This window comes from Cimex lectularius, unplaced genomic scaffold (genome assembly GCF_000648675.2).
Source record: "Cimex lectularius strain Harlan isolate CLEC.00 unplaced genomic scaffold, Clec_2.1 scaffold6, whole genome shotgun sequence".
In the NCBI taxonomy this organism is placed as follows: domain Eukaryota; kingdom Metazoa; phylum Arthropoda; class Insecta; order Hemiptera; family Cimicidae; genus Cimex; species Cimex lectularius.
The window spans coordinates 3,143,186-3,160,208 of NW_019392677.1; the positions used below are offsets into that span (position 1 = coordinate 3,143,186).

The 17,023-nt window shown below is 38.1% G+C and overlaps 1 protein-coding gene across 1 annotated transcript; it reads right to left on the reverse strand.

Annotated features, from left to right (window-relative positions):
• Nucleotides 1-4,668: 4,668 nt before the first annotated feature.
• Nucleotides 4,669-5,952, reverse strand: LOC112126449. Its single transcript, XM_024225521.1, has one exon. It carries the CDS (start codon nt 5,950-5,952, stop codon nt 4,669-4,671), a length of 1,284 nt encoding a protein of 427 aa, XP_024081289.1.
• Between the last annotated feature and the right edge of the window lie 11,071 nt (nt 5,953-17,023).

Genomic DNA, 17,023 nt, shown 5'->3' on the forward strand with positions numbered 1-17,023 from the left:
ACACTTTGAGTGAGTAGAAATACTTTGATTGAATATATAAAAAATATATTTTGCATTGTATAAATTCACTTTTCCACATCCAAAATGTAATTGTAATATGTAAACAATGTTCGTAAATCCCAGGCCTGAAGATGATCTCAATAAAGATCGAAACGTTGGCACGATAAAGAAAATGTTTTTCTGAAACGTACATCACACCAGACCGCATCTCACGATTTCTAAATAAATATCGATTAACGGTCACTAATCATCACACGCTGTTTATAATGTTCTCTGTTAACTAACACATCTGTGCAAATGTTAGGCATACTGTTAATAAAGTCACTAATTTCATAAGGAACTCTGCAGCTGCACTCAGTGACACCATCCGGTGATCGAAAAGCCTTCTCTGCAACGCATCCCACATCTTCTCTATGGGATTGAGGTCTGGATGCAATGGGGGAAAGGGCAGATGGTATATTCCCAGGTTTTCTAAACATCAATGAACAACTCTGCCTGTATGAGATCTGGCATTGTCCTTCAGAAATCCAAAATACCGACCAATGAGATCCCTGGTTTGAGGGATGTATTCCTCGATACTTAGACATGCGTACGGACTGCGGTGTGGTTGCCTTCAACAATATGGAGTACAGTTCGTTCTCCAGTGTAAATCCCAGCCCAGGCCATCACCCTGCCTCTTGAAGATGAAGGGAGCACGAACGGGGTACGCAACCCCAGTTCTCGGTAGACTCTTCGACGCCTAATAACACTATACTGGTACAAACGCGACTCACCAGTAGGCATAACAGCATTCCAATTGGTGTTGTGTTCTAGGCGCTCGCTGCACCATATTCTCCTGAGGCTGGTGACGGGCTGTTGCTGTAGGTCGTCTCAAAGGGCCATACGATATGATACAAACTTCTCAGCCTAGCCTTGCCAAAATATCTTGTACTTCATTTAGGATCTGGCGGGCGTTATGGAAAAGGTTCCGTCTTGCAGCAACGACAATATTTTTGTCCTCCCTTAGCGTCGAAATAAGCTGAGATTCACTACCAGGCCTCCTCTTGCCTCTTCCTAAAGCACACGAGACCAAGCTCTGAGAAACGTCAACTGCCTCTGCGATATCCACTTGCCGGTTACTTCGATGACTCATTCTCACAGTACTACTGCGAACTTCTGGTTAAATATGATGTCTTTCCATGGTTAAAGAGAATACAATTGGATTAAAATGGAGAAAAGATTAGAAAAGGTGTTTGTTTACAAAATGAGTAATCTCAGTGTTTTTCATGTTTACTCTACTTAAGTAAATCCGTTATTAAAAATGAAGATTAACATTTGTTTATTTTTGGTTTGTGTTTTCTATTTTGTTTTTGAAGTTTGAATAACAATAAATTACAAACATCCCTATTGAACTTTGAACAGTATAGAATCCATCAATTCTAGTAAAGGAAACGATGGTCATAGCACCAAATACACTACACGAAAACTGTGACAAAGAATACGCGCAACATGCAAACAACGACAAACGACGACACAACAAAACTACTTTAAATTCAACGGACAAGTATACACACCAACAAACAGACTAGGGATGGGTTCAGCCATACATGCAGAAGTAAACATTTTGATGACCAAGTAAGCAATAGACTTCTTCGAAATTAAGCAAAACATATCACACGCATATACATATACATAGTCGATATACACGTAATAGTAAGCAACAAAAGCATAAACACCAGGCACAATTGCACATAAACTTACCAGGCTTAACAGTCACAAAAACAGACGACAGACTAAAATTTGGCAGAAAACAGACACCAACTGACAACAAGCCGACTCAAACTACCCCCAGCGACACAAAATGGCAGCATGTAGACAGACAGACTAAAATCAAGCTCGACGGAAAACCTGTCACAACCAAAACTGAAGGGAGAAGGTATAGACTAGGCAGACGCAACCACCATCTCGAATCACCCCAAATGAGCGCCAAATCGCCTATAATTTCACTCTCGCGATACACGGCGCAGAGCGAGAGTTGATAAGAGAAGCTTTATTTTTTATTAAAATTTAAAATTGTATTTGATATATTTGTGACAAACAAGGCAACTTTGAAGGATTTTGTATGAAATTAAACCGTAGAAATGGTAAATACCACTAACGCGATTGACACATGAAGCCCTCCGGTAACCAAAAAGGATTTCCATTCGGTACCTAGAAAGTCTGTGTAGGACATCCATGAGAAATCGATATGAATTCTAATTCCACAAATTATTTGAGGGCGTTTTCATCGACCGGATATTAATGGGACCGATGATGGTTGGGTTAATGGTTTATTTCCAGGAATGGGCAATTTTCTCCCGGTGGGATTCGCTGCGCTGGAATTAATACAGTTGTTTCTTGCAAAAAAAAATCAATAACGAACGCCGGGGTGGAACGAATTACAGGAACCCATTAAAGCCAGTTCCAATTTATCAGCATTATTTTTTTACGTGTAGTATTTAGTGACCGTTAATTAATGATTATTTAGAGATCGTGAGATGCGGTCTGGTGTGATGTAGGTTTAGAAACACATTTCCTTTATCCTCCTAACGTTTCGATCTTTATCCAGATCATCTTCAGTGCCTGGGATTTATAAACATTGTTTATATTATACAAATAGATGTAAAAAAATGTCTATGAATTTACACAACATGATTTCAGAAGCTAAAATCATTATTTCAAGTCCAGGAAATAACCATTGGGACGTTTTCCTGCCGGCTCTTTAAGAAATTCGACTGACAGAAAGGGCTTTACCAAGAGAAAACATAAACATAATTGTTTGTTTACCTTTTTATTCAAACATAGAATATTACATAACTCACCGAACCCTAAAAACCTATGTATATGTCTCTCTCTCCTTCAAAATCAAACACATATGCACAAGAAAACATTCATATTTCACAACCACAACACGACACACAACCGTGACACGTCAAAACAGAAAACAAACCCTTTGAGTGAGTACAAACACCTTGATTAAACATAAACTTTCTGTATTACATACATTGTATTCATTTTGACATCTTACATTGCGTTTGTACAATTTAAACAATGTTTATAAATTCTTGGCCCTAAAGATGATCTCAATAAAGATCGAAACGTTGGCACGATAAAGGAAATGTTTTTCTAAATCATTTATGTTTAATGGTCTAATTGACAATTTGAATTATTTCAATTAATTGTTATTTTTACGTAAGGCCTTGGTTGAGATTAAAAAGTTAGTGTCAAAAACGGGATTCGAACCCACGACCTTCGGCTTTGAAAAATGGCAAGAAGAGGGAAAATTTAAAAGGGTTATGGGTTGAGGTAAGGAGTTAGAGTCCGAGTGGATCGAGTCAAGTGATTAGAGCAACGGTGTATTTAGCCGTAGGTCGTGGGTTCGAATCCTGTTCTTGACACTAACTTTTCAACTCAACCAAAGCCTTACATAAAAAGAATAAATTGTTTTTCCAAACATACATCACATCAGACCGCATCTCACAATCTCGAAATAATCATTATTTTTTTATCACAACGTTTTTCTCGGTGGGAATAATTTAAATTCAAGGGACGAAAATGAGACATTTCCTCTTCGTTCTGTCATCATGGATTATACATTTATTCGTTTAAAACTCTTGAAATGAATCAATTGACCAATAAAAACTGTCGTCGATCATAGGCATAAAATGTCGACAATTGATATACATCACATCTGTGTGGTGATTAGTGACCGTTAATCGATATTTATTTAGAAATCGTGAGATGCCATCACGCACTCTCGACACGTCACGCAAGAATGGCACAATTACACAGAAGACAAATACTTTGAGCCCTGAAGATGATATCAATAAAGATCGAAACGTTGGCACGATAAAGAAAATGTTTTTCTGAAACTTACATCACACCAGACCGCATCTCACGATTTCTAAATAAATACATCACATTGATCACATCAGAATAAGCTGATGATGGGTCTGAGAGTCGATGAACTCATGTTGAACCGGTACAGGGTTTTTTTTAGCTATTCAAAAGCGTTTCGGCATTGCGCCATCATCAGTGAAGTTCCCCACTTTTGTGTTGATTGTTGAAGTTTGAATAACTAAAAAAAAACGCGAGTGGAGACATACCCAGAAGTGACCCTGTGCCGGTTCAACGTGACATCAGAATACTACTACTACTACTATAAGTCTTTATTGTTTAATATATATACAAAGTTTACGGATCGGCATTATATATTACAAAGCAAAAAAGACATTCCTCATGGTTTAAAACCGTCTGAGGGAGTCTAGCACATAAACTTATATAACTAAAATCTCTCTTATTTACAATAATCATAATTAGTATTTACAAAAGGAATACAAACTTTCTTCAAAATTTCAGTAATGTAATAATACAACATAATTGTAAAATAATAGCTGAAACATGATTTCAAATAAATACATCTTTTTTTTTTTTTACCTATAACATACATAACTCAATAATAAAATACACTAAAGTAAAGTAAATGGAAATAATAAAAGTAAAAATAAATAATAATGAAGTATATTATCTACCACAAGAGGTAATAGTAAAAAACAAAACTAATAATAAGTGTTTAAAATGTAATATTAAGGTCGAAGATGAGCTTTTCACCTATTCAGGGGAATCCAACAAAAGAAGCCGCCTCCACCCTCACCAGGTGCCTCTGATTCTAGCTCTAAGAGAATAAGCTTCTTTGCAGAAATTTACCAATACAGCCCAATCCTTGCCATTAATATATTCTAGCAGCATCTCACTAGGCAGGGTTTCCCTATCAAAATAGTGTTTCCTGACAGCGTTCAGTGCTGGGCAAGTTGCCAAGAAATGGAACAAATCCTCCGGCTCTGTACCACTACAAAGTTCACAGTTAATATCCTGCTGCTTGAAGTGTTTGTAGTTTAAGTTAAACAGATCCCCTCGACATTTAATTATCCACCGCATGCTATCTAAGGGTAGCGAGAGATCCATTAGATAATTTGGGGATTTGAAAAGAAGCTCTCTATGGAGTGGGAAACTGTCCGAATTGGCCAAAGTTGTGTAATATTGCCTCTTTATATTGTCACAAATGGACCGTCTAACTAGTCTCAAACCATCCCTCCACAGTTCAACTCTGTCGATATTGTTCCGATTTAAGGACAGGTCTAAATTAAATTGCAAGATATGCCTTTTTATTTCCTTAAACCAATATATTTCCTTATTTACAATCTGCTTGGCTAGGATCTTCGGGAGTCTATTATCTGGTAGGGATAAAATTCTTATTATATAGTCGAAGTGTAGTTTCACAGTGTAGAGAAAAATTGGCAGGAGACCCGTCTCAGCATAGAGAAAAGCTGTGGGGGCGTACTGAGGCAGCCTGAACAGTCTCCTGATGAAAGACCGCAGAAACCCTTCTACCTGTCCAAGCATCTCTCCTCCCCAAACCTGAGCGCCGTAGCATAAAATAGACCTGCTGACTGTGTTAAATATTTTTAGCTTAGTCGGGTACGCAGTATCGCCGTTGTCTATAAGAGGTCTCCAGATAGAATTTAATCCCATCCTTGCTCTATCCACAGCATCCGCAACATGTTTGTTCATTGACAGAGCCGGCGTGAGTCGGATTCCCAGATACCTATATTCATTCACCACCTCTATCTCCTCAGTTTCTAAATACCACCTCTCACTTTTCGCAGGTCTACCCCCATTTCTGAACACCATAATCTTAGATTTATTCAGATTTATTCTTAAATTCCATCTGAGGCAGTACTGCTGTAAAGACCTGATCATTCCCTGTAAAGAGGCAGGGTGAGAGGCGAGTAAAACTATGTCATCTGCATACGCTAACAGCTTGATTCTGCCACTACCCTCCACACACACACCACCATCTAAGTATGTCTCCAAATCATTAATATATAATGAAAAAAGTGTTGGGCTGAGCAAACAGCCCTGCCTCACTCCCATTTCGGTATAAAATTTTCGAGAGATCCCATCCATACACCACACATTGGCAGATGTATTGCATAACAAATTTTTAATTGACTTTATTAATTTAGAAGTAAGACCAAGATCGTATAATTTACAGATAAGAGAATGTCGGTCAACACTGTCGAATGCAGACGTGAAATCGACAAAAAATGCGAATACTTTTTACCTCTTTATTCTAAGCTTCAATTTCACTAAATTCACTAGATTAAAAAAATTGTCCACGGCTGAGTAGTTCTGACGGAACCCAGCTTGCGATTCTGTAATTATGTTATCATTATTTATCCATTCATTAATCCTGTTTAAAAGCAAACCCGAATACAACTTGCCAACTGTGTTAATGAAGGAGATCCCTCTGTAGTTTGAGACTTCGTTTCTATTTCCTTTTTTATACAGTGGAAAGACTATACTTTCCTTAAAACTACAAGGTATATCCCCTCCATTAAATATTTCGTTAAAGGTGGATAACAGCATGCAGAGAAAATTGGGTGGAGCATGTTTAAAGAATTCAAATGGTATTCGATCTTTACCCGGTGCCTTATTGTCTTTAACTTTGTTTAATACCGATTGAAGCTCCTCTATTGTGAAAGGTCTATCTAAACTTTCATCTTCATACAGTGGTTCAACAAAGGACAGCCTTTTTACCAAGTTCGGGGGATTATATAAATTGCAAAAATAGTCGTACCACTGTCTCACAGAGATCTCACCTACAATCCAACTGTTGTACTTTTTCAATGTCCGCGCGGCCTCCCAAAATTCCCTACTCCGCCTCGCTCCATTTAAACGTTTAGCACAATTAATATAAAACTGTTTTCTTTTATTTTTACAAGTATTTTTATAGGCATCATTACATATTAAGTATAATAGTTTATCCTCTGCTTCGCCAGACTTTCTATACACTTTAAGCAAATCGAAGGATTTATCTCTGGCTAAACGACATTCTTTATCAAACCACTGTCTTTTTGTATGATAAGTAGGTCTACAGTTCTTATTATAATTTGATGCACTAATGACCGCTTTTGTTATAAAATTGACATGACTATTTACATCATCAGGATTATAACAGGTGTAGTTTACAATTTTCTCCAATTTCTGTTTATAAGTGTAAACGTTTTGTTTGTGCCAATTCATTTTTGGAAGAAGGGGAAGAACAAACTTGTCAGGGGGTGGCATATCCTGCAATTTAAAAGAAGCGATGATCGGCATATGATCAGAATGAATTTGAACATCTACTTTGAAGTCACTAACATAGGGTAGTAAATCTAAATCAATACACGCTAAATCTATCACCGAACTACCTGCACCCCCTACATAAGTGAATTCGCCATCAATATCACCCTCCATTCTGCCATTTAATATTACATAACCAAAATTATCAAGTATTTCCAATATCTTCTTTCCATTTGCATTTACCGTTACATCTTTGGAATTTCTGCTTGAGTTAATCAATTTATCATTACTAGTAAAGTATTTTTCTGGGATTTGCTGCCAGGTACCGATTCTAGCATTAAAATCTCCAATCATAACCACGTTTAAATCATTACCATCTGATACTAAGTTAAACAGTCTGTTGAAATGCGTACTCCATTTATTACAGTTTAAGTATACTGGGTAGATGTACATACAGAAATTATTTGTTTTAACATTTAACATATCTATGTTTTTAATTTTACAAAAAGAAATATACCTTGCTGCCACACTTCTTATATTAATGCCGTATAGACAGCCTCCCGACGCTCTCCCAAATTTAGCCTCTTTTGTTGCGGGGGTCCATAATAGCTGGAAATCTTGAAAAGTTGATGTATATTCCTCTTGATCCTTAGCCTCTATGAAGGTCTCAAAGAGGAGAATAATGTCGAAATTCTTGAGGTAGTTGAAGAAATTCTGTTCGTTTTTTTTTATTTTTCAAGCCATGAATGTTGTACGCCAATATATCCAAATCCGTGTCAACTGATGATTGCTATTTCTTTTTAGATGAATTTTTCCCTGCTGTGTTTGTGTTTTCGCTGGCATCCCCAGCACTGTCTCCCGAGGTACTAGGCGGCTTTGACGTTAGATTAATTTTTTGATTCCATGTAACATCTGATTTGGTTCTTTTATGTTCCTTAATGATTTTTGCGTTTGATTCATTACCAGATGGGGGTGAAATAGTTAATGGCCTTTTTTTAAGTTGATCGAACGTTTTGTTGCCTTCTTTAGTGGGGGACTCTCTAATTATCAACTTATCATATTTTAAAATTGCAAACTTTCCTTCTTTTCGCGCAGCATTCAATGCCGGACGTAGCGTTTTGCGTGTTTCAGCTACTTCTTTTGGGAAGTCTTCACCTATCGAAATATTCGTTCCTTTTAACTTGGAACTATTTTTTAGAATAAGTAATTTAGTGCGGAATTGTGTGAGACCAATTAAAATTGGCCTGGCTATGTCCTTCTTGCTCTTACCAATTCTTCTCACAAAGTCATAATCAGAGAGTGTTAGATTTAACTCCAGCTTCTTATTTACAAAGTCATGAACAAAGGTTTCTTGTTCCCAATAATCACTGAATTCATCCTGCACTCCAAAAATTATTAAATTTCTCTTTCTATCCTCCCTTTCCAAGTATCTCACTTTTGCGCTTACATTCTCGTATTTATTCTGGACATCAGTAATTGACTCTTTAATTTCCATAACTGTCAAGTTACGATTTCGTTCCATGTCAGTTTTTAATTCTTCCTTAAATTGAATTAAAAGTTCCATTAATTGACCTTGATCCATTTCTGTTCTCTGTATATTACGCCAAAGCAAGTTAAATGGATTTATATTTTTTAATGAGCAGATTAATCGCAAAGAGAACTCGGCACGAAAAGACAGAAGTAAAGATCGTTGGGTAGGATGTGTAATATTTGTAACCTGTTAACAGGTTAGGCGTGGCACCTGTTATAGTTGATAACGATAGCTCGCTGGGCCTCCCACTATCCGATTGTTCGTTCCTTATCTTTAAATCCTGCCTGAGAACGGCTGAATGTTCACTAGTAAAACTGTTAATTATTCAAACATCTTTTGTTTTGACCACCAAATTTTTACCGAAAAATAACGCACTGACACTGATTTACATGTATATGCAAAAAGCAATCTCCGCCACGTGCTTGTGACCACTTTTACAAGACTTTAAAACAGAGCAATACAAAAGCGTGCCGGCTCGTTCCAGTACTTATGGCAGACTCCGTGACATCAGAATAAGTTACATATTTTTTAAATATGTATTTTGATGCTATGACTGCTTTTGCGACAGTGGGTGAAGGTTATGGTTTGGGATTTTGTTATGTTGAGTTTGACTCGCCATTTTTTTGAAACATTATTCAAGAAAATGAACATACACAGGTTTCCAGGGTTCGGTGTGCTATGTATATTCTAAGTTTGAATAAAAAGGGAAACAAACTATTATGTTTGTTTTCTCTTGGTAAAGCCCTTTCTGTCTTTATTTCTTGAAAGAACCGGCAGGAAAACGTCCCAATTTCCTGGACTTGAAATAATCGAGTGTAGCTTCTGAAATCACAATAAGACAATTACCATAGGGAATTGTATGGAGACGAGCCCCTGCACAGAAAATTGACCGTAATTGACTATTGAATAATGAAATGGGAAAGGTCCGATTTTTACACGATTCTGTTCGACCGGACAAATTACGATTCCGCATTAAGAAACTGCATTCCACCCACGAAGAACCCCCAACCACGGGAATAAAACAATCCGTTATATCTTCCTGTCAATTTGCAAATAATTTCATTTGTGTATCGATCTATTAACATGTAAATAGGGAAGAATTAATTGAAAATATAAGAAAAATTCGTCTGCCTATAGGCAGAAGCAAACTGATACCACTGGCTGTTTTTAGCTTATTTCCAAATGCGCCAGCTCGAGAATTCGAGTAAAATAATGGAAATACAAATTCTGGTCCGACAATGGAAAGGCTAAAAGTTAAAAGGAGTCAGCTCTTAAGACCTAAGGAACTCATGAGCCTTCGCACCAACAGGGGACATGGTCGTACCAATATCTGCACCGTCTTTTTTCTGCTACTCCAAGACTACAGGCGTTCTTTTTAGATTTATTGAATTTGATAGAATTTTTCTTGAATTTCTTGAATCGACGTTATGAAAAAAAACTACATGTTTAATATTTTATTCTAGTTGCAAATTTTTACTTTTTGGGAGAAAAATTATGCAGGGTACCTCAGGCCCAGTTCAACTTTAAAATTTCAAATTCAACCCTATACTTCCTGACATATTGTTGACATTGTTTGCGCTGAAAACAATGGTGCAATCGGATTTTAAATTGTTCAAAAAATGACAAAGTTATGGCAAAAAGTTTGAAAAAATACATTCGTCGGTTTCGTCGTTCATTCAAATAATTTTCTTATTCACTAAAGTAATCCTTAATTGACTTTATTGTTTACATTTTGTCATTGTTTGTCAAACTCGCATTATGAGAGCAAGTCTGAATTGCTGGAAGTAAATAAATTTTGCAATAGTACGAATTAGTTACATTCGAAATGTGTGGTCCGACTATTTCCAAATGACATTCGAAGTCGACTGGACTCATCCGAACAAAATTTTAGAATCTCTCATTCCGTCTTCCTATCTCAGTGTCAAGAAGATCGTGCCATGCTTATTAGGCGATCCTCGAATATCTGAATCCACCAACGTGGTGGTTTTTTGTTAGTTCATTTTTTACTCAGAAGAGCTACAAATTGTACAGTGGTACTGCAATCCCCGAGAGCGCGGCCTCGTTCGACATGGCTCAAACTTAAACTAGATGCGGACACAATTTCCGGAGCAACAATATTGCGGGGCAAAGAGTCTGCGACATGTATCCGAGAGTCTGCGAAAGACAGTCCGAACAAAGAATTCCAGTGCGTACTAGGATTAACGTTCCTTGCACAAATGTCGACTTGGAAGGCTTAAGAAAACGTTTCCATACATCCTATGGACTGATGAATCAAAGTTTACCTCTAGGCTTTAAAGGCATACTAAACCGTTGGCATTTGCGTGGGCAGAGGAAGATCCGACAGTTCATACTCTTGTCATCAAGGTGGTTCACAGTATCAACGTTTAGTGTGGACTGCCCGGAAATAAATTAATTGGGTCTTATTTCTACGAAAATAATTAAAATTACGTTATTTGAATCGTCACTTCCGGGATAGGTAGGACCTCATGGCCCGGTCTGTCGGCCTCCTCGGTCACCCGATTATATTCTACGTGACTATTTTCAGTCAGAAAACATTCAATTCAGTTCAATTTCCTCCGCTTGCTTCACCTTTACATTCGACTTGGCATCGATTTTATGAGGCTTTGAATGTAGTGCTGTGGAATATTTTCATACTCCTGCAACAGCGCTATTCTTAAGTCCTGCAAATTCTCTGGCATCTGGGCAACTTTTACCCCCATTGACAACTCGTCCCAAAGGTGTTCGATAGGGTTTAAGTCGGGACTACATGCTGGCCACTACAAACATTGAATTGAATCCGGTTCCAAGTAGTCACCTATCCTAGATATGCTGGGTCTTGCATTGCCACGCATAAAAATAAAACCGTCGCAGCAGAAACGTTTTCTGTTCATCTTCAACGTATCGCGGACCTGTTAGACAACCCAATGATGAAGATGAGGTTTATGCGACCTTCTGCCTGCTTCTCCGGAGGATGTTGCGAGGGATGTCCTGTTCTTCTCCAACCCACCTATTTACCTCTAATCCTTTAAAACGGAACGAATATTATTGTAAGATAATGGAGGATTGTGTAAGAGAACTTAGACACTTTCAGTGAAGTTTAAACTCACAAAAAACTCGTGTTTCTTGTCCAAAATGTAATTGTTGAAAATTTCTCTTGGGGGGTCTGAGGAGTTTAAGTGCTTCGGTTTGTCAGATGCGTTTCGGTTTCTCTGCACCTGTATGTGAACGTCTAGTTGTAGACAAAATCTTCAACTGACTCTTTAAAGGGTCATAGTGGTCAAGATATTTTTCATCGTATTAAGGTGTTATGTAGCTATTAGTGCTAAATCAATACTTTTTGCCAATCCAATTGGTTAGTGGAAACGGAAATCGCTGCACTTTCTTACTTCCTCCTCTAACGTTTTCGGCGAGAATCGCGTCTGGAAGGACGGAAGGTCTCGTCCCCCGAGACGGAAGCATTTCGCTTCAATGAACGCGATAGTCAATGAAGGCGAAAAAGTGGCAAATTACATCCAGTTGAACCTTCATGGAAGACCCATTCATAAAATGGGGTTCACAATTGGGTCTAACTAGGATGTGTCCACACAGTTCCCCACTTATCCAATTTAACGGAACTTTATCGTGGTTTTAATTCATTATCCCATTCTAGGAAGCTTTCACGCCTCTGACGTATCTCCGTTCGGCTATGGTCAAATCGTTCCGGCACTTGTCTAAAAGCATTTCCATCGAATTATAATGCATGATTTCGCCCTCGACTGTTGTACAGATTTATTTATCTAACAACGTTTTGAAATATGGCAACCTAGCAGTTATTTATAGTTGCTCAATCGTTTTAAGTATTGATTCGTAAGGATGGAAAGTATAGAAATTCGCGTTAAGACGTGAAACAAGACACCATTACGACTGGAAATCACATCAGAGAAAAGAAATTGTTTATGTAATACGATCATAATACCATTGAAATTCACTTCGTTTTTGTGGGGGGGGGAGTGAAGAATATTAGTAATTAGGTCGAAAGAAAAAATTTTAATGATCGTTGTAGAATACAATTTTCTTTATGATGATGGGTTTGGTCAGCGAATCGGTGAACTTCAACAGACACAGGGTCGCTTACTGGGTCTATCTCCACTCGCGGTTTTTTTTAGTTATTCAAATACGTTTCGGCATTGTGCCATCTTCAGTGAGGAACTCCTCCCTGTACGGGTTCAACGTCAATCTACTTTATAATAAGATTTCAGATTTTTTAGTTCACACAAGTCAGTGCCATTAGGACGAATAGCTGTTAATTTCCGAGTCACTATGGTCTTCTTTTCTTCCACTGCAACCTATGCGAAATTGACCCTACTTTATTTTCATACCCCGAAAAGTGCACTATTTTAAGAAAAGAAAGCACTTTCCGGGGTTCCACTTTGCTCATTTTTCTTGGCATGTCTTCTTTACGGAATAATGTTATGCAGTCTTGTTAGATGTTACTGGGTTTTTCATGATAAACTCGGCAGGATTCTGCGACACAATTCATTAGTTGAAAACGATATTTTTATTCACACAATTTATTTTTAAGAAATGTATAGTTAAGGCCGGTACAAAGGCATATTATTTTCCTTAATCCTTGTCTCCTGATAAAGATTGGTTTTCCTGGCTGGGATATTGAGGATCTTGAGGAAAAGTGCACTACTTTAGGACAAATGAGCACTTTCCAGGGTACCTCTTTGTTAACTCTTGGCGTGGCCCTTTTTTAGGCTAATGCTCTTTGCAGTCACATAGGACATGTTCGATGTCACTGGGTTTTTCATGATAAACTCGGCAAGATTCTGCCTCACAATTCATTAGTTGAAAACGATGGTTTTACTCACACAATTTATTTTAAAAAAATGTATGGCTAAGACCGGTATAAAGGCCTATTATTTTCCTTAACCTTGGCTCCTGATAAAGATTTGTTTTCCTGGCTGGGATGTAGAGGACCTTGAGGAAAAGTGCACTACTTTAGGACAAATGAGCACTTTCCAGGGTTCATCTTTGTTAACTCTTGGCGTGTTTCCTTTTTAGCTAATGCTTTGCAGTCACATACAGGTTCCATGTTTCTGTGTGTTCCATGACGGACTGGGTAGTTTCTGTCTCAGTTTTAGCGCATTTTAAGGTATATAGTTATGGTGGAGGGGGTGTATCAATTCATTCGATGGTTCAAAAAAAAAAAGCTCTGCAATGGTCAGTATAAAGGCCTATTATTTATTTGACTGCTGGTTTTTGTAACTTTCACCGTATGTGAGAAGTTTATAGTTGAATCTATTGAATACAATCATCCTTTATTTACAAAACAATACTAGTTAGAATTAATTAGTTATTAACTTGATGAATTCAATGCACGGCTCTCCCCCTTCATAACATTAATAATTGCATTAATACATTACAACACATTCACTCTGCTTGAATATTGTTAATAATAGTTAAGTTTAACGAGCAATCGTTGGGACAAAACACCGTTGAAGGGATTAAATACCTTTATGAGAAACCATACAACACTGGGTTTAGTTTCACGACGGTTGGAGACGGAATAAACGACTGCAACAACCCGCCAGCGCGTTTGTTAATTAACAATTCCTGGAAACAGCTTTTGGAATATACGTTACAAAAGGGAAGTTTCGAGCTTTGTGAGTTTTCTATGGGGGGAAACTCCCGTTTAATAATCACGGGATAACTCGTGGGTTGCCGGCGGCAGCTTCGAAACCTTTAAAAGCCTTTCTACAGCTTTTGGAGGAAGGACGTTATAATTAGAAAACCTTTAAACGAACAAAAACTTCCATGGCGAAACGTCTGATCCTTTCAGTTAAACCTTTTGATCTACTCTGATAAAAAGCAACTTGCAAAGGTGCCTCATAATTAGAAAGGATGATGTTTTAAAAAATTTCAGAGAAAAATTGTGTTGGGCCACAAAAAAGGTTCAATCGCCGAATGAGCCAAGTTCGAGACTTGGTCGAACAATATCTTAAAACTTAAAAGTTTAAGTCAAGAAAGTACATCCATTGTTGTCCAGAAAATCAAAAAACCTGGACCAGATCGCTTGAATCACAAGAATTCACCACATCGCACGGCGCATATTGAAGCGCGACAGCGAGTGCGGCGTGACGCGATGTTGCGCGTCCTTTTGTAGCATAGGGACATGAATGATGATGTTTTAAAATATTACTGCGTAAACCTGCGTTGGGCTACAAAAAAGAATTCAATTGCCTTAAAACGTAAAAGTTTAAGTCAAGAAAGTACATCCATTGTCTAAAAAATCTGGTCCAGATCGCGTGAATCACAAGAATTCACTACATCGCACGGCTCGTATTGAGGCGCGACAGCGAGTGCGGCGTGACGCGATGATGCGCGGTCCTTTTGTACCATAGTGACATGAATGGATCAGCGATGCGACGTGACGCAGCATAGCTAACAGTCATTGGCACAGAGTTCTCGCCTCGTGTCTGAGACTTGTCGTACATTACATTCTTTTCCAAGATGGACTTTCTGTTTTATTTTTTGTGCGATCGTATTTTGGAATTCATGATATTCAGAATTTTAAATATTTACGATCAGTTATATACAGCGAGTTAGAGTAGGAAAAAAAGAACATGGATGTAAAAGAGAATGGATACGAGAGCAAATCAGTGATGAGATTTTTAAGCAGTCCGAACTTCAGTTTTATTATAGTATTATTAACATTTCACGTTTAATGAAAAAAACAATCAAATTAAAAATTATAACCTAATCGGACATAAAAATAAATAAACAGGTGGTAACTGTTCGAGTGCAGAATGGAACTGCGATGCAAGGTGACTTCATGATGTTCGTCCTCGCGCCTCTTATAAATAGGCTCTTACGATTTGACGCGATTTGACATATAGATGACCATCACTAGAAAAACATCGATGGTAACCATCAATTAATCATCACAACCTCACATCGATGGTGGTACAACCATCGACCCTACACGTCCCTGAATTTTAGTACTCATTGCTCAAATCTTCTTCTGTCTGAACTCCTTTCCAGTGCATGTGCTTTCTTAAGTGGCAATGTCCTCTCAGGAGTTCAACCAGAAACCTGCTTCAGTTGCGATTGCCTTCCAGTAATTCTTTTGCAAGTTTTGCGGATGGTCCTTCTATGAATCTCTTCGCGTGCCTCATAACTGTGGTATTATTCCACGAGGTTTTGGATTCATTAAGGTTCCATTTTAAAATGTGTGAGGCAGGATGCTAAGCCACAGTTCGGTTCAGGGCCCAGAGCGTCCATGTTGGCCCACTCTTTTTCGTTGACTAGATCCATGCCAGAGGACATTAGTGTCACTGACTTCCGTCAGGGCCTCCATGCAGTTCCAACTTCCAAACACTCTTCGCCTTCATCTCGCATGTCACTAGGGCCTTTAGTGCCGTCTGACTGTCAGAGAAGATGGCTATCTTCCGGAAATGTGGCCTTTTTATTTCCCTGGCTGGTTCAATTGCTATTTTTTCAGACTGGAAAACTGTAGAATATTTACCTAGGTTTAACGTTAGTTCCGTCTTTGGGTTCATCCGGAAGGCTCCAGCTCTCGTGTCATTGTCGGTTTTGGTGCCGTGAGTGTTAAAGAATTATATGTCTGTGAATTTTATTCATAATACATCCCTGTTTTTCTTCGCCCGTCGTTATTTTGGAAAACAATTAAGTTTATAAAACATCGACACCATCGGTGGTCAAAACACTCGACACAGTAACAACGATGTCGAAAACTTCAAACATTGGCCTACCTTCGATGTTTTCTAAATATCGACCTTCGCTGCTACACCCTAATTTGGCAATCCAGCTGGTGTCTGCGCGTTTTAGCTCGCGTTTGACCATTCTCTGAGCTCTGGTGAAATCCATTTAAGTTTGAGCCGGGTTTTTGTGTAGTGCGATTGCCAATTCTTTCGTTACAGCAAAATCAATAAGTAATCAAAGTTTTACAGTTTAAAAGTCACTTCCCGTTGATCATATATTTTCATTTTCCTCAGCCGTGTTAGGTGTAATTTAGGTAGGCTAATTTAGGTTTAGACTTAATTAGCCAGAAATGGATATATATATATATGAACTTGAATGATTAAATCTTTGGTAGTTTGTACTACACCATTGCATCAATATTGTTGTGCTTATCGAGTGCGATTTAATTATTAAGGCGCAGACCCTCGTCAAAATAATGGGCTGAAAATGGAAAACTTACTTTTTTTCTCTCACCAGCTTGGCCGAAAAAAATACTTAGAACACGGCTTTTCATTCTTGCGGCTAACCGCCGACAGTTCACCTTTATTACCACCTAGGCGCACACCGGTGGTGGTGTCAGGAGCAACGCCTTCCTCATTTATT

Excerpts from the sequence above, each read along its gene's own strand:
- LOC112126449 (XM_024225521.1), bottom strand. The coding sequence starts at position 5,952 with ATGGGAGTGAGGCAGGGCTGTTTGCTCAGCCCAACACTTTTTTCATTA.